This window comes from Oreochromis aureus, linkage group 11, assembly GCF_013358895.1.
Source record: "Oreochromis aureus strain Israel breed Guangdong linkage group 11, ZZ_aureus, whole genome shotgun sequence".
Lineage (NCBI taxonomy): Eukaryota > Metazoa > Chordata > Actinopteri > Cichliformes > Cichlidae > Oreochromis > Oreochromis aureus.
The window spans coordinates 31,648,100-31,671,674 of NC_052952.1; the positions used below are offsets into that span (position 1 = coordinate 31,648,100).

Genomic DNA, 23,575 nt, shown 5'->3' on the forward strand with positions numbered 1-23,575 from the left:
AGCTCTGCAAACACTTGTATTGGGTCAACGTTTTTTTTCTTTCTTATTTTTAAAGAAACCTGTGAATTGACAGTTTTAGTCTTTCCTTGAAAACTTGTGTTGAGGTACTTTCAACAGTTTATGACTAAAAGCCACTGAAAAGAGGGGTGTTTTTACACTCAAACATGCAATAAGTATAAAGGTTCCTCATTCCTTTATTGACTCCATGTTACTGTTGTTTATTTGCTCCATGTTTATTTTTATCAGACTGCGAGGAGTCAGTTTAGGAAACTGTCAACTGGATTGAAGACTCATGGTGCAAAACACCAATTTTGTTTAAGAATACAGATATATATAAATAATTTAATGAACTGAGATAGGATATGAATCAAATCTAGAGCAACACAGGAAGTTGATCCACATCTGAAAATGTTTTAAAAATGAACGTGTCCATAAATCTTTGAAAACAAACAAACCAAAAATATAAACAAAAAGTATTTGTGTTATTTGAGCACATAGCCTCTTTCAGTTAAAGTGGCAACAACTCGAGTTGTCTTAAATCATCATATTAACTGCTTAAGTGTGTTTACCGAAAGACTAAATATGAACTAACATGGACTCAGTGTAGGTGTGCTTGTTCCTTAAGCTTAATGCCATAATGGTCTTCTTCAGTTTAGGACACTGAAAGTGGCTCTCGTATGTTTATAGGCAATAAGGGAATATTTAATGTAAAGTTTGGTGAAGATCGGAAAAGATTTAAATACAGAGTTGGAGGGTGTGTGTTAATCTTAAAATGATGTAGGTTATATGCACATACTTTATAAAGAGTAAATCTTAACAATGCTTTTTCAATCTCGCCCAAGATTTTGAGGCAGGTTTTTGGGTCATTTGGCTTTGAATCAGCCACACAGACATTTTTCTGTTTTCTCTGTGACTCATCTTCTATTCAGGCACAGAGTCTAACCACCATCTGTGTCTCACTTCCAGGCCGTCTGCTTCTTTAAGGCTGCACCGGCCCCTCAAAGTGTGAATAATATTCAGTAAGGAGTAACGCTTAAGTGGGAAAGCTTTTAGCACATTATCCACTGGCAATTGCAAGGTAATCTAATTTGCCAGCGCAGGTCTCTTATTAAATATCTGCAGCAGCGGATTTGCATTCAGGAGTCTCCTAATGGGTTTAGCTGCCCGGCAGAGCTCTGGCTCAGTGTTTATGTAAGCCTCCATCTTTGAGAGAGAAGAGAGAGTGACATTGAGGACACACACTCTCACACACGCTGAGAGAGGAGAGAAAGAGATACACCTTTAGAAAAAAATATGTAGTCAGCGCTTCAGGAATCGATGCTTTCAGGTGCTCTTCGAAATCTCAGTTTTCCAAGCTCAGCTGTGGCTGCCAGTGGTCTCTGTGATTGGTTGCTGTGAACCAAGCAGTGCAGATGTTGTGTATCCAGGAAGAAAAAAAAGGAAATTGTCTTGATAAACACTCTGCATTAGGTGACGTCTAGACCGGATTCAGTCCCTATCAAGTTAAAAGCAAAGGAAATAAAAGAAAAAAGATTTATTTAATCTGTCTTGAAAGCTTTCTTCTTTGATATAAAATTGAATGAGTGACTAAGGACAGTAATAAGATGATAACAGTAGGGGATCTGAGCCTGGCAGACCTGCAGTATAGACTACAGGCTGGACTTGTAGACCTGCTGGTGGGCCTCTTAAAAATAATGTGAATTTCCTGTTGTCACGTGAAAACTGTGTGTGTTCAAGATTAGGTGATTACTGGTGTGTGTCATAGAACAGATTAGCTCCAGCACTCAGTAAGGTCCCTGTATGTGTGTGCTTAAGGCTATCAGACCAGTGTGGTAAGTTTTAGACCTTTGAAAAGTGTGGACATTTTGGTTGTTCCTCACTTTCTAAAACGCCCTCAGATGGCTGATGGTGGGTTCCTTCTTAATTTCAGGATTCAAGTTAGAATTAGGATTAAGACTTGGGCATTATGCAAGTGTCAGAAGAGCAGAAACACCAAATGATGGCAGAAATCCATGAACTGGTGCGCCTGGTTAAACTGGAGTTCAACTCAGAGGACTTTGTCTGGATTTGGAGACATTAAAGGGCATTACACTGCTGTCAGCCAAAGATATTATTTGCTAATCAATGAAATAAAAAAGACTTAAAATAAATCAGACTTAATAATACATTTTTAAATTTGGGCTAATTTCCACCTAAAATTAAATTTCTCGTTCACGTTGATTCCTTTTACCAATCTATCTCATTGTTTCAACTTTAACAGCAATAAAAACATAATTTAACCCTTTGGTTTTTTATATATTTAAACCCTTTCTCCAGTTGTAGTTTGAGGACATATTTAGCAGTCTTGTGTTGCTGGATGTGCAAGCTGTTATCTCATTTAAACAACACAGAGCCACAATTTTTGAGCTTGAAGTGAGGTTGGAGTCAGCTTTAAGAAAATTAAAGCATGTTGGAAGATTTTTTATTATTATTACAGAACAACTATAGCACTTAAAAAATATAACTTCTGGCATGAATAGGTAGTTTCATCTATAAATCAATTGTGCGTGTGTTCACATACCAGCCAGCACTGCAGGAAGGGGTTAATAAATGGAACACCCAGTCATCTCAAAAGGATGGTTAGTATCCAAAATAAAGAGTGACCCAAAAAGGTTTTAACCACTTTAAAAAAAAAGTGACTAAAATGCTTCAGTGTTTCTTTCATATCAATTCATAATTGTGACAGGAGCAGATATTGTGTATGTTAAACTTTCCTCATCATCTTACTTCTGCTATTAATTATCAAATAACTCCATCTTGGGCAAACATCTCCTGGAAAATCTCTGTTGTTGACATTCTGGGTTTGTGGTTCCCAACATGTGGTCTGGTGGGGGTCCTTGAGAGGGCTCCAAATATAAAGTACATTTCTCTGTTTATTTCTTTCCTTTGTGTTGTGCAATGACAGCAAAGAATTACATTTTCCGAACCATATGTTTGTCGTTTCCTTCTGTCATCACCCGAGTACAGACAGTCATAAAAATCTCACATCAGCCCTCTCCAACCACACTCGCTCTGTATATGGGGTCTTTGGCATGAAAAAGAAACCCTGTCAGGGTATTTAATTGGCTGCCTGGTAGCAGGGTGGCTGCGGGACAGTGGGAGTGTGACGTGGAGACAGAGGCAGCGATTGGAGGGAAGACTGGAATTATAAGGGGAGGGTGAGCCGGAGTGAAGCGTCCCAAAGAGCAGCCGACCTCAGATCTGACATTGCAGGACGCGCACAAGTCTGTGGAGTCAGCCCTCCTCCGCCTTCTCTCACCATGCATCCAGCAAGACTCCCAGCTCGGCAGTGACAAGCGTTTCCGAAGTGACAAGTTTAAGAGCTGAGCATTGGCGCAGAAAGGCCGAAATCGAGGAGAAACTGTGCGTATTTCCCTGCACATTTTTCTTTACGTCGCTGGCAGTTGGAAGCAGGCGGAGTTAAGCCTTTCTGGGGGAATTTTTTTCTTATTCAAGGGGGAATATTTTGTTCCATTCTCTTCACCGACATGGAGTACACTTCATCCCCGAAACCGCAGCTCTCATCCCGGGCAAATGCTTTCTCCATAGCAGCCCTGATGTCCAGCGGGAAGCCCAATAAGGACAAGGAGGCGGAGGAGAACACCATCAAGCCTCTGGGTAAGAGAAGAATTGAGGAATTAAATCAGAAAACCTAAACAGGCTCAGCGTGAGTTTAGTTTTGGAGTTACGCTTTCGAATTGCTTCGAATTGCAGTTAAACAACCCATAATAAAAGCGAGTTTATCAGTGAATGGCGTTTGCAACCTCAGTCCCGAAGCAAGAAAATGTGGAGGCGTAAAAAAACAGTCAGTATTTTGAAAATAACGAGGAGTTATAATAAAAGGAAAATGCTGAAGACACAAATTAAATAAAGATGAACTGTGATAGCAGTGAGGTGAGGTTCTAGTCTGTAAAATGTAAAAGAAAATGAATGAGGATAAATAGAGTGACAGTAAACATCCATGCAATTTATTATATACATTAATCAGTAAAAGTAACCAATGTGTTCAATGTAAGAGTTTTTAATATTTAAATGATTGCAAATAAAAAGGCTCTAAATTCACCTTGCGGCTTAATTGTTCCAATATTTAATTTCCCTGTATTTTAAAGAGCTTATATTTTCTTTTTTATTTCTTTATATTTTGTTTTGCCAGTCGAATCAACTAAAGACGAATTGCTTCTCCAAAATAACTGTTTAATTTTTTAAAGCAGGCATGTCAGACAAGTATTACACTTTAATTTTCAGATTTTCTGTAAGAATGTAAATTGTGCTTCTTCTCATTAACGACAGACGATATGTGTGTTTATTTTTATTTGACCTTATCCATGATAGAATTACGCATATGGCCGCTCAAGTAGAAATAAGATATTATATAATAAAAAGATTTATTACATTTATTATGCTGCAACACAACAGCATAACAGGATATTTTAGCAGAATGTGGTTACATACTTTCGTTTCCCTGTTTAAGACAAAATCTTGCAGTTGTTCCTGATGACATCAAAATCAAATGAGAATAATCATCCCTGTTTCTCCACGCATCCACCTTAATTAAATAAAATAAAACAGAGCAATTCGTGGAGAAGTCCTCCTGCAACCAACAGTCCCTGGCTGACCTGTCCTCTCTGGATGGGCATGGGGACTTCAGCGGGAGCGCGCCCGCCGTGTGCACGGAGCCGCTCATCCCCACCAACCCAGGCATCCCAAGCGAGGAGATGGCGAAGATCTCTTGCAGCCTTGAGACCAAAGAGCTGTGGGACAAATTTCACGAGCTCGGTACTGAGATGATCATCACCAAGTCTGGAAGGTAAACTACCGTCTATTATATTTTCATATTTTGATGTAACCTATTTATTGTCCCATAAATAGGCTATAAATATATCCGTCCACATAATTAATCAGAAAAATAGATGGGTGAGAGAAAAATAAAAGACAATATTGCGAGAAATAAAAATAGATAAATTAATTATGGTTCGTTTTTGTTTGGAATTTCTTTGTGACGTGCTAAGCCTTTTGAAAGTTGAAAAAATAAAATGAGGATAAGCTCCTCTGCAGCTCTGTCTGACTTTTCTTTAGATAGAGCAGCGATCTAAACAGGAAGCTGCAGACATCTGATGACTTCCCGCAGGTGCTGTGAAAGAACAGTTACACCGTGATCTAATGTTTCACTGACCCAAGAGCCACCTGAAAAACACACCGCAGGTTACTGTGACATAAAGGCAGACACTGCAGCTGGTCGATGTAAACCTAAAATAAATTACGAAACGCAAATATCTAACTGACATTATTCACCAAATAAATAATACATTTTATTAATATATATATATATATATATATATATATATATATATATATATATATATATATATATATATATATATATATATATACATTATATTTATACACAGGAAAACATGACGCAATTTTAAGGAACTGTGAACGAATTCGTGAAACTAGAACTGCATTTAACACATTTACGGACATTGGTGAGGCGTTACTAGCTTCAAACCCAGCAAATGCAAATTAATAATTCATTATGCAGAGCTGTACTCCTGCACCGAGTATCGCTTTAAAACACAAACTGTTTGTGAATATCCGAATAAGAAAAAAGTTTGTGCATTTACTTTCATTTATTTTTATTTTATTTTTTTTTAGCAAGCGCTACATTTAAAAAGACCAGTGTTCTAACTCAGCAATTATTTCATTCTGCTCTAATAAAACACCATTAGGAGGATGTTTCCAACCATCCGAGTCTCTTTCTCCGGGGTGGACCAGGACTCCAAGTACATCGTGCTGATGGACATTGTCCCAGTGGACAACAAGCGCTACCGATACGCTTACCACCGCTCCTCCTGGCTGGTAGCCGGCAAGGCCGACCCCCCTCTCCCCGCCAGGTAGGCAGACCTAAACTCCCCATCTCTCTCTCTCTTTTTAAAAATATGTATACCCTTTTTTAAATCCCTTGTGTAGACTTGAATTTGAATATTAAAATGCTCGAAAGACATTTTCAGTATTTTGAACGACTTTCCAAGTTAGATGAAATGACCGTAATTACGTTGGAAGGGTGGATATTCGAAAAACCTGAGAATAATTAACTAATAATTTTTTCTGGCACTTATGAATGTTTTGTACCTGATTTATTTCAGTTGCAATACCAAACTTTATTCTTTATGAAAATATGGACACTGACTCTCCTGGTAGGCTATTGTTTATGTAACCTTACAGAGTTACATTTTGTCTTACCTTTAACTAAATATAATCAACTTATAAAAAAGTGGAGAGCAGACTTAAATTGATTTGATTCAAGAAACAGATCATCTGGAGGCCTCTTTTCAATAACTATTTATTCTTATTTATTTGTTTACATAGCTAGCCATTTATTTCAAGAACCTGAATTTTAGAGCAACATATGTAGATTGCAGTCTTCACTTAAATGCTGTTCAATTAAAAAATGCATTGATATTAACATTATTAACGACTTTGCTATAGTTAGTCTGTTAAAACTTTTGAAAATTATCAAAAACCACACTTCGAGTAAGCGAAGATTAGGAATTATTAAATCTTACAAAATAAAAAAAAACACAGCATATAATAATACTGTGAAAAAAAAAACATTCTGACAAAGGTGTAATGCTGTTTAGCATTTAATGACTTTTTGTGGTAGTTTTACATGTAGTGTAGCTAATTCGATCTCACACCAAGCGGCTGTTGTGAATTTATAAACAGGGCGTGTTAAAGTAGGCCTACTTAACCTCATAATTATAAAAACAAATTCTTAAAATTATTCATTTTTAATTATTATTATTATTTATTTATTTTTACATCACAGTATTTACTGTAATTTCAATTAATTGGTTAGTCGCTAAGCGACACTTAATTTGCCAGTTTGCTGAACGTTGATTGGGTAGGAAACGAACGCCTTTCAGCCAATCAGAAGTGCTGTTCTTTTCCCCCGCAGGTTGTACGTCCACCCAGACTCTCCATTCACCGGCGAGCAGCTGATGAAGCAAATGGTTTCCTTTGAGAAAGTGAAGCTGACGAACAACGAACTGGACCAACACGGACATGTGAGCACCTGATTTTTCTTCTTTCTTTTCTTTCTTCACATCTTTTTGCCTCGAGAAAATAAAAACAACACGTCAAGTATTTATCCAGCATTATGGAGGCTTTAGTGTTTCGAAACCCCGCGAAAATGAGTTAAGCTAGCTTCATTTCAGGCGAAATATACGACTTAAAGCAAATTGTTCTTTTAATCCTCCCTTCACTGACATCATCATGGCAAGCACAAGCAGAGACCAGAACAGTGCAGAAAAAATAATAATAATAACTGTCATCTATTAATAAGTCAACAGAAGGGCACAGTCTGGGAAACGCGGCAATTATTAGTTTAAAGGGTGTGTGCACTTTCTCAGTCCAAAAATAGCACCTCAATAGAATCTATTGAGGTGCATGTCTCCAAAACAAATACACGATGTGATCAGCACATAAAATTAAAAATGCTCTACACTCCTTTTGTTTATTTTAGCTTAGCCAGATTCTTTCTTTTATTTCTGCAGAATAACAGTGGAGTGTAGCAGTAAAAATAATGCAGTGTATACATATAAATACATATTATGCATTTAACATATATAATATATAATATATACAAAAGAATACATTGTAAAACTATTTTAAATAAAATAAAAATAACAGTAATATAGCGTCTTACCCCAATAAATCCTCTCATGCTATCATACAAACTGAATACACACAAATCTCCATCATTTACTCATCTGCCATTGTTTCTGTAACACTGCATCTTAAGTCTGATCATCTGAAAGGTCAGCAGCAACGATAAAGATATGAAATTTACTAAAATATCACAAAAATATAATGGCATTATATTTGGAATGTAGAAAGCGATTTAAACTTTTTTTTTTACTTTATAAACAGAATAATTGCCCACCTACACACACACACACACACACACACACACACACACACACACAACAGCAACAAAAAGTGGTGCGGAAATATAAGTTCTACTCTTGAAGACTGAAGTTATGCACATCATATTTTATAAAATAAAATATATTAGGAATGAAATTTTGATTTCCATAGCAGAAAATTCAGTTTTCTAATTTGAAGACATCAGTTTCAGGTATAAATCCATTTTTCATCTCTGAGCTTCTTAACTTGAACCTTTTTTCCAAGAATGAATAGTTGAGCCAGTGAGTGTGAAGCAGTATTTTCATATTTCAATATATTTTTTATACTTCATTTATTTTAATTTCCAAAACTGCAATTCATAGTAAGGAGATAAATAATGAAGCAAGAAAAAAGAAAAAATATCATAACCAAATGTAATATACATATAAGAAATTATATACATAAAACATAAACCACAGTATGACAGGGAGGGGCTAGATTAGAAAGACTCGGCATTTGTATACAAATTCAGTTTATTTAGCTTTACACACCTGGTGTTCAAAGCCTTTCACATTTATACTAAATGCCTAAAATGAATTTTTCAATGATTTTAACGGCAAAATTATGCTCCATGCAAAATTAATCTTTTCTCAAATACATTCGTCATTTCTCCATTTTCCTTATTTTGTGGATCATCTTTGTGGAAATCTTATAAAATAAGTCACAAATGTCAGTGTAATTTTGTTTTTATATTTGTAACTTTGGGGAAATGTTTGGGAACTATTTTCTGCTGCACATTAATAGAATGCTTGTGGATTGCCGAGTATATCCAGTGGCAAAAGGGTGTGAATGGGATTTGGTAAAAGTAAACTGAAGTTGTGTGTTCACACAATGAATAGTCACTGCGACAGTATGTCTCCCTGGTATGTTTTTAATGGACAATAATAGTGCTTTGTGGTGCAGAGATAGAATATATAATCAAATAGAATATATCTGAACTTGATCTTGATGCACTCTGTTAACTCCAGTGAGCTTTCACATCATCATCATCATCATCTACATTTCACTGTAAACTAATTCTTGCTCTTCTTGTCCTCTGCAGATCATCCTCAACTCCATGCACAAATACCAGCCGCGGGTCCACATCATAAAGAAGAAGGACCACACTGCCTCGCTGCTCAATCTCAAATCTGAGGAGTTCCGCACCTTTGTCTTCATTGAGACTGTCTTCACAGCTGTCACAGCCTACCAGAACCAGCTGGTGAGTGATTGTTGACTCCTGCAGGCTTAAAGACTGCCAAAAATCTGCTGCTGGTTCCCATGAAATTTTTAAATTATAAAATTGCCACAAGCTCCATTTAAGAATCAGTCTGGAGCCTTTGATTGTATCACATGGGCCTTATCAGCACAGCGAGTTGTGCTGTCTGAGCACTTTAAGGACTTCTCATCCTTGGAAAGGGTAAAGGTTGAGATTAAAAGTGCACTTTAGACCTAACGAAGATCGAGAGATACTATGTAAAAGCTCAAGCATGCATCCACTTCTGCCTTTAAGACAGTATAGTATATATAATATATACAGTACAATGTGTACAACAATTATTATTTGATCGACACCATATACCGTATTTAAAGCTCATCTTTGTTGGTGGCTCATTGGTGGATGTATATCCAGTTTAAAATGTCATTTGTAATAAACGTTCTGAAGTCAAACTGAAATGTGTAAATCAAATAACAAAGTTGCTCTGCATAATGAAAATGCTGAATAGCTTGTCTGATGTCTTTATCCCCTTCTTTGTGCACCTTGTAAGTAGGTGAAGATGATCCAGAACAGAATTTCTATAAGAAAATCACGTTTCTTGTGATTTTTAATTATTTGTGAAATTCTCACAGTTTTCAACAATAAAACTAAAATAATTGATTTAAATTTTGTGACCAGCAAACCTTTTGGTGTTGTGCTGGTGGAAATAAATAAATAAATCTGGTCATTTAGAGTTTAATTAATTTAATTGTAAAAGTCTCAATGTAATAAGAGCTTTTCCAGTGTGTCCCTTTATTTACTGCTTCTTTTGTAGCACAAAGAGCTTAGAGGTATTAAAAAATATGAATAGAAAAATATAAATAGCTTTAAAACCTGACTATGCTTTGGGCTTCTGTGGCTGTGGTAGCTGCAGAGAACCAGCGTGAAGAGACATGTTGACTCAAAAAAAAAAAAAAAACAATAAAATGAGGTGTCAAACCTGACCCGACTGACTCGTTTCACTCTCCTGCTCCTGTGTTTTCCCAGATAACCAAACTGAAGATTGACAGCAACCCGTTTGCCAAAGGTTTCCGGGACTCCTCGCGGCTGACGGACATGGAGAGGTACATGGGATTCTGGGTCCTGCACTGTTTGTTTACCTCTCTCCCCACCGCTGCCGATAAGATACACGATTAGGGGGGAGTGTTAGATAGCCGGGGTTGCTGCTCATTAGTAAATAGAGAAGCTGGAGTGTTTATTTCCCTCTGTTTGTGTCAGTGGAGAACAGATAATCCATGCTCCACATACTGTACTCTGTCCTTCTTTCTGTTCTTGCTTTCAAATCTTTTATTCTTGTTTTCTTGTGTCTTCATACAACCCTTGTACTTTTTATTTCCCTGTCTTTGCTTTAATTTTATTCACCTTCTTTTTATAGTTTATATATTATTTATTTTCCCATTTTTGATTCCCCTCAATTCTTCTTTACTGTCTCCTTTTCTTTAAAATTTTCATTTTTCTCTTTATTTTCCTTTTTTTTTGGTCTGTTCTCTCTATGTCATATTAGTCTGTGTATTAGTTGTATCCTTCTTCTTCCTCTTCTCTATTTCTACATCTTCTCTTTTTTATTTATTAGTTCACATTCTCTTTGCTTGCCTTGATCATCCTTTCCTTGTATTTCTTTTTTCTTTCGGTCTTTCCTTTCTGTCTTCCCTCTTTACCTTCTTTGTTCTTCATTTCTGTCTGTCTTATCTTAAACACATTTTAAACACTGAAACTCCCAGCTATCATCCTTGTTTCTTTCCCCCATCACTTGTGCTCCCCCCCCCCCTTTAGTCCTTTTATCTTGGTTTTCCTTTTGTTATATGTTCTATTTTCATTTCTTTATATTCTGCATGAACAAGAAGAGTTTGTCTGTCTTTTATGCACACACACACACACACACACACACACACACACACACACATACATACGAGTTATAAATCACCCCTCCAAAGGATTTTTTTTCTTATGGACGCTGCCAAAACACACACTTCTCGTAATTCCCGATTCCGGCACTACGGCCAAAATCAGCTGACAAAATCAGACCATCTGCCCATTTCCTTCAATCAAATATCCCAAACAGAGACTGTCGAAAAACAGCCAGACAAACACTCCTCCTCCCTCCTTCTTCTCCTCTGTCTTTCTCTTTTTTGAGGGCTGTGAATTAGACCCGATCAATTGATCTTAGGGAGCTGCAGAAATCACATTAGTCTGGAGTCGGCCACTGCACTAAAACACACTGTAATTCAATTGGCTGCAGTGACTGATTGAAACCAGCATGCCCCGCCTCTTCCCCTCCTTGTTTGCCTCCCGCCTGATGCTGCGTATTGTGGGAGTTCACGGTGGCCTCTCTGCCGGAGGGGCCCGACGCTGATAAAAACACACACATTTGTACTCCTCTGCTGACAGATATTGCACTTTCCTAACCTAATTGGAGGCACGGGGGCTGCAAGGAGGGGGGCCGCTAATGTGAACGCATGGCTCTCGTGATGCAGACCACTTGCCTGTCCACCCAGCCATGCACACGCACTCGTGAACACACACTACGCCCCCCCTCAACAATTTGTGTCACTGTGTTTGAGAAGTGCTGTCTGACAAGACTCAAATGAGCTAATGCACTTTGTGGGATAGTAAACACACACAGAAGATGCACACACAAACCAAAATCTACATGCACAGTCAACACAAACATTAAAATACACAAAAGGGAAATTCACATATAGACATGCTGCCAAAAAACATCACGTAAAGAGGAAAAATCCTGTTACTGCACAGAAACAAAGAATCGACCATAAGGCAGATACTAGGAAATTGCACTGGTGATAAATCTGTGACCCGTCAGTTTCAGTGTCACTAACCCCTGGACATTATACATTAGATTATAGGTGAAAAACCCAACTCATTTTTATTTGTTTGATTCTGATCTTGATGTTGTATTTGTTTTATGTTGTCAGACATTAATGGATAATCGAAGTTTTTATCAAAACTATTCAACAAAACTATTTTGCAACTATTTTATTAAGCTCCTAATATTCAAATATTTTAGAAATTGTGTTTTATAAAAAAGTGACATAGATTTTCCTTTTTTTAAGTCTGCATCATTTAAAATGACAAAAAGAGATTTATTTTGGGGCTCTCTCTTCGGCTTTTGCTGTAGGGAAAGTGTTGAGAATCTGATCCACAAGCACTCATACGCCCGGTCGCCGATCCGAACCTACGCGGGTGACGAGGAGAACCTGAGCGAGGACGGACACGCCTCACACACCAGAGGTAAACACTCACAAACGCACACACCACACATCTTGTGAAAGCATTATATTTGGTGAAGCTAGTACTCAGTAGTTTTTTCCTTTTTTTTCATCTTCCATATAAAATAGAAACTCATCATTCTCTTCATCATTTTCTGCAGTTACAATTTAAGTTAAGGAAGTTTATCATTTAAAAAATACAGGTGTACTAATATTTGAGGGATAATTACAGTGCCACTGATGACCGAACAGGACCTAGTGAGTGTATGTGGGAAGAAAACACTTTAACAGCTACTGATGAACAAATACTTGGAAAGTATATTAGTAAGAACTACAAAATGCATAATAAAAATAATATAGAGGCTATATGTCATATACACAGTATATGACAAATATAATATTTTTATATAGTATTGATATGAAGAGAAGTATCAGTGGTTCTTCTACTAAATTTAAAAGTGTTTGTTTTGGTGGGTGTTTGGAGCTTTATAACGTCATTGAGTCAGGAGAGAGGACTTCATTTTAGCTGATGCGACATTCAAAAATAACCAAGTCTGCAATGTCTAAAAAACAAGCAGCTAAGTGACAAAAAGGGCAGAAAGTAAAACTAGAACAAGAAACTCACCTTTAAAACATAACAGGAAGTATCACAGTATAAATAACTAATACTGAGAGATGAAGACAAACACTTTACATAATGAAAGGTGCAGGAGAATAAAGTAGATCAGGGAAACTAGAAAGATGGCAAAACAAACAAATACAGCAGATGTAGTCCAAAAACCCAGAGACCATGACAGGAATTTAAAGTTGGTTTAAATCGTTTTATTACATTTATATTAGCCTTTTTCTGAAATCTATTTGTATCCCAACTGAACTGACATTCATCTCTTTCTTGTAGGTTCAGCGTTCACCGCCTCAGATAACCTCTCCCTGAGTTCCTGGGTGACCACGACCTCAGGTTTCTCAGGTTTTCAGCACCCACAGTCCCTATCGGCCATGGGCACCGGCACTGCTTCCCTGCCCCACCCCATCCAGGGCTCCCTGCCCCCTTACAGCCGACTGGGCATGCCGCTGACGCCCACCGCTCTGGCTGGAACCATGCAGGGCAGCGGTCCCTCTTTCCCCTCCTTCCACATGCCACGCTACCACCACTACTTCCAGCAGGGCCCCTATGCTGCCATCCAGGGACTCCGCCATTCCTCCACTGTGATGACACCATTTGTATGACTCCATCCTGGGGAGGAGATGGATGAACCTCGCTCTGACACGCACCCCTGTTTCGGAGCATCAAGCTCTTTCCTCACTCCTCATCCAGTTTGTATCTTTCCCTTCGGTCTTTGTAAATAGCTCACCTACAGTGAGTGAGGTGACGGTCATGACATAAAGAGGATGAGGTGTACTGACAGCCAATCAAAAAAGGACTGTGGCGCCATCCTTTGGACCTGCGAAAACACCACCAGATCCTGTGGTTTCTATGAACGCTTAAAAGACACTGTACAAACACTTGTGACCTCAATACAAACTATAAAACCTAATGCAAGGTGATAACAGGAGCATGTTTGATCTTGGCCCTTCTTGAACAGAAAGTGGATCCTTGACTTATTTAAAGAAACAAGTAGGAAACCCTGTCTTCCCTTAAACGCACTAATGGCAGCAGGGGCTCGACCGGGTCTAAAGATGGCAGGCAACTCTGTGGTCCTTCAAAATGACTCACAACTCCACCGGATGGACACTGAGGCTCAGTCTGTGAACATTTCAGCATGTCAGCAAGGCGGAGCAGCCATTTCAGGTTTCCTCTGTTTTGGAGAAAACCAGCCATATGTACAGTTCAAAGTTAGAACTTAACACTGTTTCGAAAATAATGTCAAAAAATATGTTAAAATGCATTGTACAAAGGCAAACGTGCTACATTTACTCATAGGAAAATTCTCACTGTGGAGATAAACAAATAATAGGACGCATGCTGACCGCAGTAGACATACACACTTTATATGGAAAAATATGAGCCAAAAAACTAATGAAAAGGTGGTTTTTGCTTTGTTTAAAGGACCAGTTAATGGAAGCAGCGAAGTTGCTCAAACCACAGATGTACTGAAAGAGCTGGATACCATGCTACTACTGCTGATTTTTTTTTCTTAGTGCCCATTTAAATCTCTATAGACATCTGAAACTGAAGGTTAATATGATTGCTGTTTGTTTAAATAATGTTTAATCGGTGATTTAGAGGTGATTTGAAAAAGATCCAAGCAAGAAGAGCTTTTTAGCATTTTTAGGCAATTTTCCTCATATTTTAGTATTCGTAAAAAAATGGCGCTCAAGTGTCATTCAGAGGTATCACACTTTTAATTATGTGTAACTTCAAGACAAAGTACAGTCTAAACTGTTGAGTTACATAACAGTTCACTTGCACCACAGTTGTCATGAAAGGGGAAATTAGCTACAGAGGCCATACACAGTTTTTGTCACAGGCTGTAAATCTGTAATTCTCCTGTAAAGTTGGGCATTTTAACCTGGGTCAGCACTGACTCACTTTAGCAACAAGCCTCAAGTGGCCATTTGGGGAACTGCAGTTTTTGGCATTTCAATTTATTCCAGTTCTTATAATACATCCATGGTAAACACATGCAGACCTTTAATCTAAGATTCATCTTTGAATTTAACACAAACAAGTCCCACCAGGGACCAACAGCAAACTTTCTAGACAGAGGCAGAGATAACCCAAAGCTATCATGGCCTCGTAATCACCACGTTTATCTGGGATAGAAGTGACATAAAGTCGAGTTCTTCAGCATTTCATTTTTTTAATTACCTGATCTTTACTTTAGCATACAGTGTAGCTCAGTGACTTGTCCTTGACATTTGAAACTAACGATCCAACATGCTGTGTTTGCTCATCTCTGTGGAGTTGAGAAAGTACGCTTGGTTTGACGAAAGTCGTTCGGTTCAAGAATGATTTCACACAGACTGATGAATTTCACTATCTTTGTATAGTGACCGGACTCTACCTAAAATCACTTCAATTACACCTTTCTTTAAATAGCTGTATATTAATTTGCTTAGGTTAGTGAAAGTGGTTAAGTGGCCCTTATAAATCTACTCTGACTGGCCTCTAATGGGCTGAATTACGACTCATTCACTGTAGTCTGTTTTATATCAAAAGGCACATAAAACAGTGTGAAATGTACAGTAGAAATATAAACCCCGACTCCTCCTTGCTTTCAGCCTTTTGGTGGTCTGTCTTCATTGGGTGTTACAGAGCTGATACATGGCCGAATGTGTGTATGTGGTGACAAGACACACCTGGAAATATTGGCTCTGGGGTCTCATTTAAAGCATGCAGAAATCAGGAAGTTGGCTCACACACTCAGTTATAGTAATTTATTTTAAAAGGTCATTTTAGCCAGTATCTGTGGTCTATAACTGAATCCTAAAAACTGGAGTTGATGATAAACCATCCAGGCCAATATGCAGACTGACATCAATGTAATCTGAACCTTTATGCCAGAAAAATCAAATTAGTTTGTACTCAAAATGTGAAAAGATTTACCTTAACAGTTCAATTAGTTCAACCTGTGCTGTGGTACAGACTTTCATTTTAAAGATGAACTCCAAAGAAAATTAATAATCCCATCACTACTGATAAAATGTGTGGTATGGATGGAGTTTGGGGGGGGGTGTATTTTGATTAAAGGTGTCACTTTAACACTACTCTGCAGTTGCACAGTGATCAGCACAGAGAAAAGATTGAAATTATGCTGAAAGAGCAACATGAGTTGGTTAAACAAACACTGTAAATGTCCCAGTTTTGACTCATGCCATATATTTCCATCACACATAGCCTAACACAGCAGAACATGGGTGTAAGAGTTGGCAGTACTTGATTTTATCTCAGCTGTGTAGTGGGCAGGACGGGGAAATGTACATGTTGTGGAAATCAAAGTCCTTTTCTGTTGTACAGCTTTGACTGAATGGTGATTTCCATGTTAATGTAAATGTTTAACACCTCCGAGTCGCAATTCACCACTGAAAATGATTTGTTTTTAAAATTGTTTTGTTTTTAATGCCATAATGCAAATACAATACCCAGTGAGATTGTGTTTTGATGATTTTTAAGTGCAATATATTTATTTTATTCTGCTGTATGGAAATAATGTGTAATGTACTATGACGCATTTAAAAAACGAAAAAAAAAAAGTTATTTGTAAACCATGAGAAATATATATATATCACCACCCAGACACTGAGCGCCTTTTATTGACATATTTTTCATTTACATCTGATTGATCAAAATCACAGATACTCAGAAATGGAATGAAATATTTCTTTTTTGTCTTTTCTTTAAAAAAATAGGTTACAATCAGGTATTTAGAAAGGTTTGTGTAATGCTGAAATAGAGTAAATATAAAAGCAAAAACAAGTATTCAGTATAAAAAAACAAAACAAATGAATCTTCATCAGGATTTAAGCTGCTTCAGCCCATCCTGCATCACCACCTAGTGGTCAGTCTGCATCCAAGCCTCACTTAATGCTGATGGTATGTTTTTTGCTCTCTGAAACTTTGAAGCTTCATGCACTTTGACAGCTACACTAATCAGAAACACCACAAGTTCAGATAATACCAAAGAGCTTTTGTGGTTGTGGTTATGCAAATGATGAGAATTTTAACATTTTCAAACTAACTAAGGCTGTGAGCTATAACACAGCATTTAACTGCATTCCGTTAGTGTTGTGGTTTATCTTTAAATACTCGGAAAAGTAATCTATTTTAGTTCAATACAGAACTCTTTACTTTACTGTGACATCGGGCAAACTAATACCAAATTATAAGCCATTAGATTGATTTTAGGTTTATAAATTGTATTCATTATAAAATAAAACCATACCTATGTTACAGGTTGGAGCAATATGGACAAGATCACAGGTGATAGCAGTAACTGATGCTGCAGGTTAACTGGAGTGAATTTGAAGCAGCTACATGAAACTCAGCTGCCATTTATTTAAGTCTTTACATCTGTGCTTCTCCACCTGACCTCCACAAAATTGCAGTGGAGGGGAAGTCGATATTTGCATCGGGGGCGGGATTTTTTAATTCAGTGGTGTAACATCAGGCCGCTGCTGCCCTGCTCCGACTGCAGGCTATAGAAAAAATGTGTGATATAAATGATCTAAGCAGGAGCTAAAAAAATCACACTATATCATCTCTTTAAAAAAGAAAAGTATAATTTATTTTGAATAATTCTGCATGTTTATTTAGTTATATATATATTGATTACTAGGAAACAAATGAAAGTGGTCACTGCATGAACAGTCTGGGTGTTTATATATATATATATATATCTCACTTATATTTAAAAACTACTGTATTTCCTGCTTTTCATAAGCATGGCAATGAAACCCTGATAAAAACCAGGATACAGCAGTACATAAAAACTTTATCTGGGTGCAGAGGGTAACAAAAAACATGAAGCACAATTAAGATGATACAAACTATGATCAGCACCAGTTTTGGTCAAGTTACTTGAAAAGGTACTTTGAAGGTCAGTTTAAATTAAAGAATTGCAACTTCATGCATTTATTTTTTTAAGCAGACAAACTTTATGCCAGTGCTTGAGCTAAATGCCTGAATGTGTAAAAAAAAAGTCAAATCATTTCTAGAATACATTAAAATAAACAAGTAAGAAATGAAATAATCTCAAAATCGACATCTTTTAATGCAATCTAGAACGTAAAAAAACAGAACACAATGTGTGCACTGATGACTCTGTTGCACACTCGCACATAAAAACACAAGCAGAGAAAGTCTTCTATCACCAGACGCATCACCCGCCACCGCAGACGAACTGACGGATCGATGGCTGGACGTTAGTCACCGTTTCACCAGGAAGAAGGCCCCACTTCTGCCTTGATAAGAATCGGTTACATCCTTTGAAAATAAATAAATAAACAAATAAATAACATCCAGCGTGGCTTTGATTGGATTAAAGGGAGAAGGGAAGGGCAAGACAAGCCACCATGAGGTATGGCCCAACAAATTGGAGCTAACAGTCGGGCCAGAGAGTCCATTTTGGGGCATAATTTACACAGTGAGGAGCATGAGCTGAATCTAATGTCATTTCCATCAATTTTGCATTTTGGACCCTTTTTTTTTGCCTCCCTCGGGCTTTTAGCGGTCATTTGAATCATCTGGCGGAGGACAGTCGGCGAGCATTACAATGTCGGAGACGACATTTAGCAGCAGAGTGAGAGGTGGTTCTTTATGGTGTGGTGACTGGCTGCAGCACAGCAGTGCGTATCCACGGCTGCACCATCTCACAAATGGCTAACAATATGCTAATAGGTTAAGAGTACTGAATTGCTCCAGACAAGACACTTAATGGATGCTTTATCTGCAGGTCAGGAGTCTCATCAGCTGCAATCTCTCCTGCCAAGACGTGCCAAGTCAAATTTAGCGATAAAGTGCTTTTAACAAACAGGCCGCAAAGTGCTTCAGGCAGGACAAAGGACACAAACACACGGGAGAGTTTGTGGTGAAATGTGAAACCTGTTGGCAAACAATGGAAAATTGTTTTAGAGGAAATACACCTTGAAAGCAAAGTTGTCCGAGGACAGACAGATACGACAGGAGTTCCTGACAAAGTACAGTCTAATTTCACTTCCTGCCCACAAACGGTTGGATTTCTGCTCAAGAGCAGATGATTTTGCCAAAAGGTTTCCCAAATGTAGTCTGACATTGACGCTGCTGCAGTGGTTTCCAGATTTCTTCTGATATATTAGTTTTAGTAATGCCATTACGAGATGAGAAAAGTAAGTACAGTACCTGACTTCTTCCGTATGCTTCACCACATTTCAGACGGATTTTATACCATTACATTCCCCCGACAGCTATGTTTACAGGGCTGATTGTGAAGCGTAGCATTGCTTTGAATATGATTTGACTATATAAAGAACAATAAAAAGACCTACTTCTTATAAATAGGTCGTTTTATTGTTCTTTGCTAGAAAGTAAATAAAACTATCAAAAAATGATTTTAGTTATCATTTAGACATCCAATAGTAGAGAATTATTAACTTTTATGCGCATAAGTCATAATTGCCCCGATTTTAGCTCTGTTTTGGTCTCCACCAGCTTCTTTTCAGCAAAGGAGGAGCTTTCCCTGAAAGCAGATTCAAATTATTTTAGAACACGAACTGAGAAAACCAAAAGCATCAACAGTAAAGAGCAGAGCAGTGATAATTCCCACTTGTTACCAGAGATGGGCAGTAACAAGTTAATAGTAACACATTACTGTAATCCAATTACTTTTTTCAGGTAACGAGTAAAGTAAGGGATTACTATTGCAAAAAAACCCAAACTAGATTACTGTTACTTTCCCGTAAGCACGCTGCATTACTGCGTTATTAAACCGTGATTTTGTTTGTGAGAGTGTCTCATGACAATGACGTGTGAGCGTATAACGTCTATGGCAGCAACAGACATGTGTAGATCAACAATGGATAATATGGAGTGCGGGAGAGAGTACGACCATGCAGCGTTTAAAGCTTGAAAGGACTGACATCACTTGAGTTTGATTCCGTAAAAAGTGACAAAAACATTAGCATCCGCTGTACACTCTGCATAGGAAGAAAACTTCTTTCTACAGCGAAAAATTTAACTTTAAATCTAGCACGCAGCCACGGGAATGTAAAATTTACAGAGAAACCCCCGGATCCCCCCACTGACATGTCGCTGCAGCACCAGGCAAACCTCCACCGGGCCCACTCCTGCTAAACAGGTGACAATAGATTTAAGAGCGACAGGCCTTAGTGCCGCCAAATCTTTGATTTTATTTGTTTTTTGCTGTGTTTTACTTGCATCTATTAGAAAGAGCAAGTGCAAACACAAAACATTATTTTATTTTATATGTTGGAAAATGCAGAAAATAGGTTTAAACGTTCAACGGTCAAAGACTGTTGCATTTAATTTAAGTTAAAAGATTAAAACTAATAAAAGAAGTTTTAAAAGAGACTTTTTCATTTGATTCAATTTTACATGATGGATTATGTATAAAAAATAGAATTGGGCTGAAAGGTCAATTGCTTTATTACGTTTTTAGGTTGTGTATCGTGTTTTTAAAAAGAAACTAAGTAATAAAGTAGCTAATTACTTTTAGAAATAAGTAATTAGCAAAATAACTATTTTGAAGTAACTTGACTAGCACTGCTTATTACTACATGCAACTAATTAATGTCACAAGCAGCCATTTCATCTTTTGCTAATACAGCGCCCCCTGTTGTGTAGATTTGGCATTCGTGAAATACGTAGCTTACTAACCCAAACCAACTTCTGTATCAAAAATGCAGCTCTTAAAATGACAGTCAGCTTAAAACTCCCTTTTAACAGTTTTAACCTGACCCAACATTGGGCAGTGTGATGGCAGTGCACTTTATTTACAGTGTGCTTTACTTACAGTGCTTATGTGGGCAGCTTTTCAGCTCCTCACCGCCAGCTCGGCTTGCCTGCAGCTGTTGCTGCTACTCCTTCTCTTCCTCGGGCCCCAGCTTTCTACTAAAATAGGAGAGACATGATGGAACTAATGAAGGTGAGTTCCACCTTCGCCTGCAGCTCAGCCACAAAACACACCCCACCACACAACTCAAAATGATACACAATAGCCTGAAATTGGGTGAACTTGAAAAAAAAAAAACACAAACAAGTACAGATAAATTGCATTGGAAAAAAATGTATATATTGAAACTCTTCATTGGTGTTGTGCAATACTGCGAACTTCGGTGTTGATCTGATACCAAGTAAATACAGGGGCAGTATTGCCAGTACTTCTCACTTATAAAGGGAGCTTATGAAGAGAGCAGTCTGTTTTGCCTTTTGAGATGAATTCTCGTCAATTTGCACATTTGGAACATGTTTGAGGTACTTTTATCATTTCTAAACAAAGCTAATAATTAATCCAAAAAATTCAGTGGGCTATATACTGAACTTAGAGGATAGAAATACAAAGTTTTGATCCTATTATTACGGTGGCCCTGAGAGGCCAAACGGACTGCAACTTAAGGAAACACCAGCAATAAGAAAAACGCTGCAAAAGCACACAAAACACAACGGAAATGGGAAAAAACAAAACAGAAATAGGGAAAACAACAGCAGAAATGGGAAAAAACAAAACAGAAATAGGGAAAACAACAGCAGAAATGGGAAAAAAGAAAACAGAAATAGTAAAAAACAGATTTCCAAAAGCACAAGGTAAGTGTTTCTGGGGAGACAATACCGATGGACCAGCTGCAGGAACCAAAATATGCTAAGAATTGCGCAGGGAGACACTTAAAAGAAGTAGAGGATCTATCGGTTTTGTCAGGAAAGAAAAGATGAGAAGTAGGTGTGTTAGCCTAACTATTAGCCTAAAAATCTGTCATCAGCATTATATGAATCATGATAAAACACACCTACCATTTTTTCGGTTCCTGCAACTGGTCCGTCGGGTTATTGTCTCCCCAGAAACACTTCCCCTGTGTTTTTTTCCTATTTCTGTTGTCGTTCTTCCTATTTCTGTTTTGTTTTTCCCTATTTCCGTTGCAGTCCGTTTGGCCTCTCAGGGCCACCGTATATTATGCTAGTACCATCCAAAAGCAATATCAGCGTTCAATCCACCCACCTCTATCTCACATTTTCACAAAGAATGTTAACTTTGTGCAAATAAATCCATGAGAAGAGACTGATGGCTCTAAACTGACTGCTGACTGTAGGTGTGAATGTGAGAGGATGTGGTTGCCTGGCTCTGTGTACATCTCCAGGGTGTACCCTGACTTTAGCCCTGTGTGATCTGGGATAGGCTCCATCACCCCAAAACTCAGTTAAGAAAACAGATATGTGGAATTCAGCATTAAACCAAGGAATGTAAAATCAGGCAGAAGTAAAGACAAAATGGGAGACAAAACATCTCAAAGTCTCAAAATAAGGGATAGATATTAAGCTAATAAGTCATCTTGCTTCCTTATTCCTTGGGGAACTTCTCATTGCCTGCTCCTCCTGAACGGAAGTTCTGAACAGCAGGTGGGCGGGGCTTCTGTTCTCACATTCAGACCTGTGTACCCAAGATGACCATATAAGAGATCTCTGGTCTCCTTTACAGAACCAATAGTAGAAAAAAAAACTTTACTTATTACTCCACTAAACTCATTACTTAACATGATCATGTTTACTTTGAACATCAACCCCTGCAACAGAAAAATATAAAAGAGTTTCTGTTGTATATGGTCAATCTATTGTAAAGTTGTAATAATGACTTTTGTCCTGTGCTCTTGGTTGGTTCTGTCTTGAAAAAGGTTTTAATCTCAGGCAGACTTCTATTTGGTTAAATTAAAGGAAAATTGAATTATACTCAGAGTGGGACACTCCTTGATCAGTACAGTGAAACTCAGAGTAAATATCAAATTTGAGCTCTAAGCATATGCAAAAACAAAGGGATTTTTTTTCCTGATGTAGATGCACTTATGTTAGGCACCAATTGAATCACAAGATAATCACGTAAATCACAACATATCCTGTATGCACAGTGCTTCTGACAGTCGACAGCAGCACAATTACACTAGCCAAAAGACACAAACAGAAGTTTTACTTGCATTAATGGACACACCCAAAGAAATTCACTTAACATGTAATATAATTACAATGAAACCCATATATGCTAGCCTACCACACATATACTGTATATTAGTATCGACAGATATGCTTTATATGAAATGTAGAAAAAAAACTATTTTAGTGGTCTTACAAGCACAGCACGCAACATTAGCTAAAGGCAGGGTGGCATCAAGAAGTGTCTGACCATAAACTAGCAAAATGTTCATAAATAATGACTGTATATACATATATACATATATATATATATGTATATATTTGTATAACGATGGCTGATATGGCATAAAAATTGGTGTAATATTGATTGGCTCTAAATATAAAGTTACCTCTGGCAACTGCCTGAGGCTAAAGTCTGAAGTTTCAAATGTAATATATACTCACCAGATGCTTTATTAGGTACGATTGCTGTTACAGGGTTGGAACCCCTTTTTCCTTCAGAGTTGCCTTAATGTCTTTGCGGCAAGATTCAAC

General features: G+C 37.7%; 1 protein-coding gene and 1 long non-coding RNA gene across 3 annotated transcripts; one reads left to right on the top strand and one right to left on the bottom strand.

The window, feature by feature from the left end:
- The first annotated feature begins 3,207 nt into the window (after positions 1-3,207).
- tbx20 (T-box transcription factor 20) lies at positions 3,208-15,727 on the top strand. 2 transcript variants are annotated; one of them, XM_039619038.1, is made up of 8 exons: positions 3,208-3,657; positions 4,609-4,846; positions 5,769-5,933; positions 6,998-7,106; positions 9,050-9,208; positions 10,232-10,308; positions 12,378-12,493; positions 13,370-15,727. In XM_039619038.1, the coding sequence occupies exons 1-8, from the start codon at positions 3,528-3,530 to the stop codon at positions 13,696-13,698; spliced, it is 1,323 nt and encodes a 440-aa protein (XP_039474972.1). In that variant the 5' UTR covers positions 3,208-3,527; the 3' UTR covers positions 13,699-15,727. The 2 variants fall into 2 exon arrangements, with proteins under 2 accessions (XP_039474972.1, XP_039474973.1); XM_039619039.1 differs by having other exon boundaries at positions 12,381-12,493.
- A 108-nt stretch (positions 15,728-15,835) lies between these two features.
- Positions 15,836-21,965, bottom strand: LOC120442507. Its single transcript, XR_005614737.1, has 3 exons — positions 21,914-21,965; positions 20,919-21,016; positions 15,836-18,394 (listed from the first exon to the last, which is right to left on the bottom strand). It is a non-coding gene; the product is annotated as an uncharacterized LOC120442507 (long non-coding RNA).
- Between the last annotated feature and the right edge of the window lie 1,610 nt (positions 21,966-23,575).

What these genes read in the sequence shown, in the direction of transcription:
- tbx20 (XM_039619038.1), top strand. Translation starts at nt 3,528, where the DNA reads ATGGAGTACACTTCATCCCCGAAACCGCAGCTCTCATCCCGGGCAAAT. An exon ending in GACCCCCCTCTCCCCGCCAG is followed by an intron (nt 5,934 to 6,997) that starts GTAGGCAGACCT and finishes TTTCCCCCGCAG; the next exon opens with GTTGTACGTCCACCCAGACT. An exon ending in ACACGCCTCACACACCAGAG is followed by an intron (nt 12,494 to 13,369) that starts GTAAACACTCAC and finishes TCTTTCTTGTAG; the next exon opens with GTTCAGCGTTCACCGCCTCA.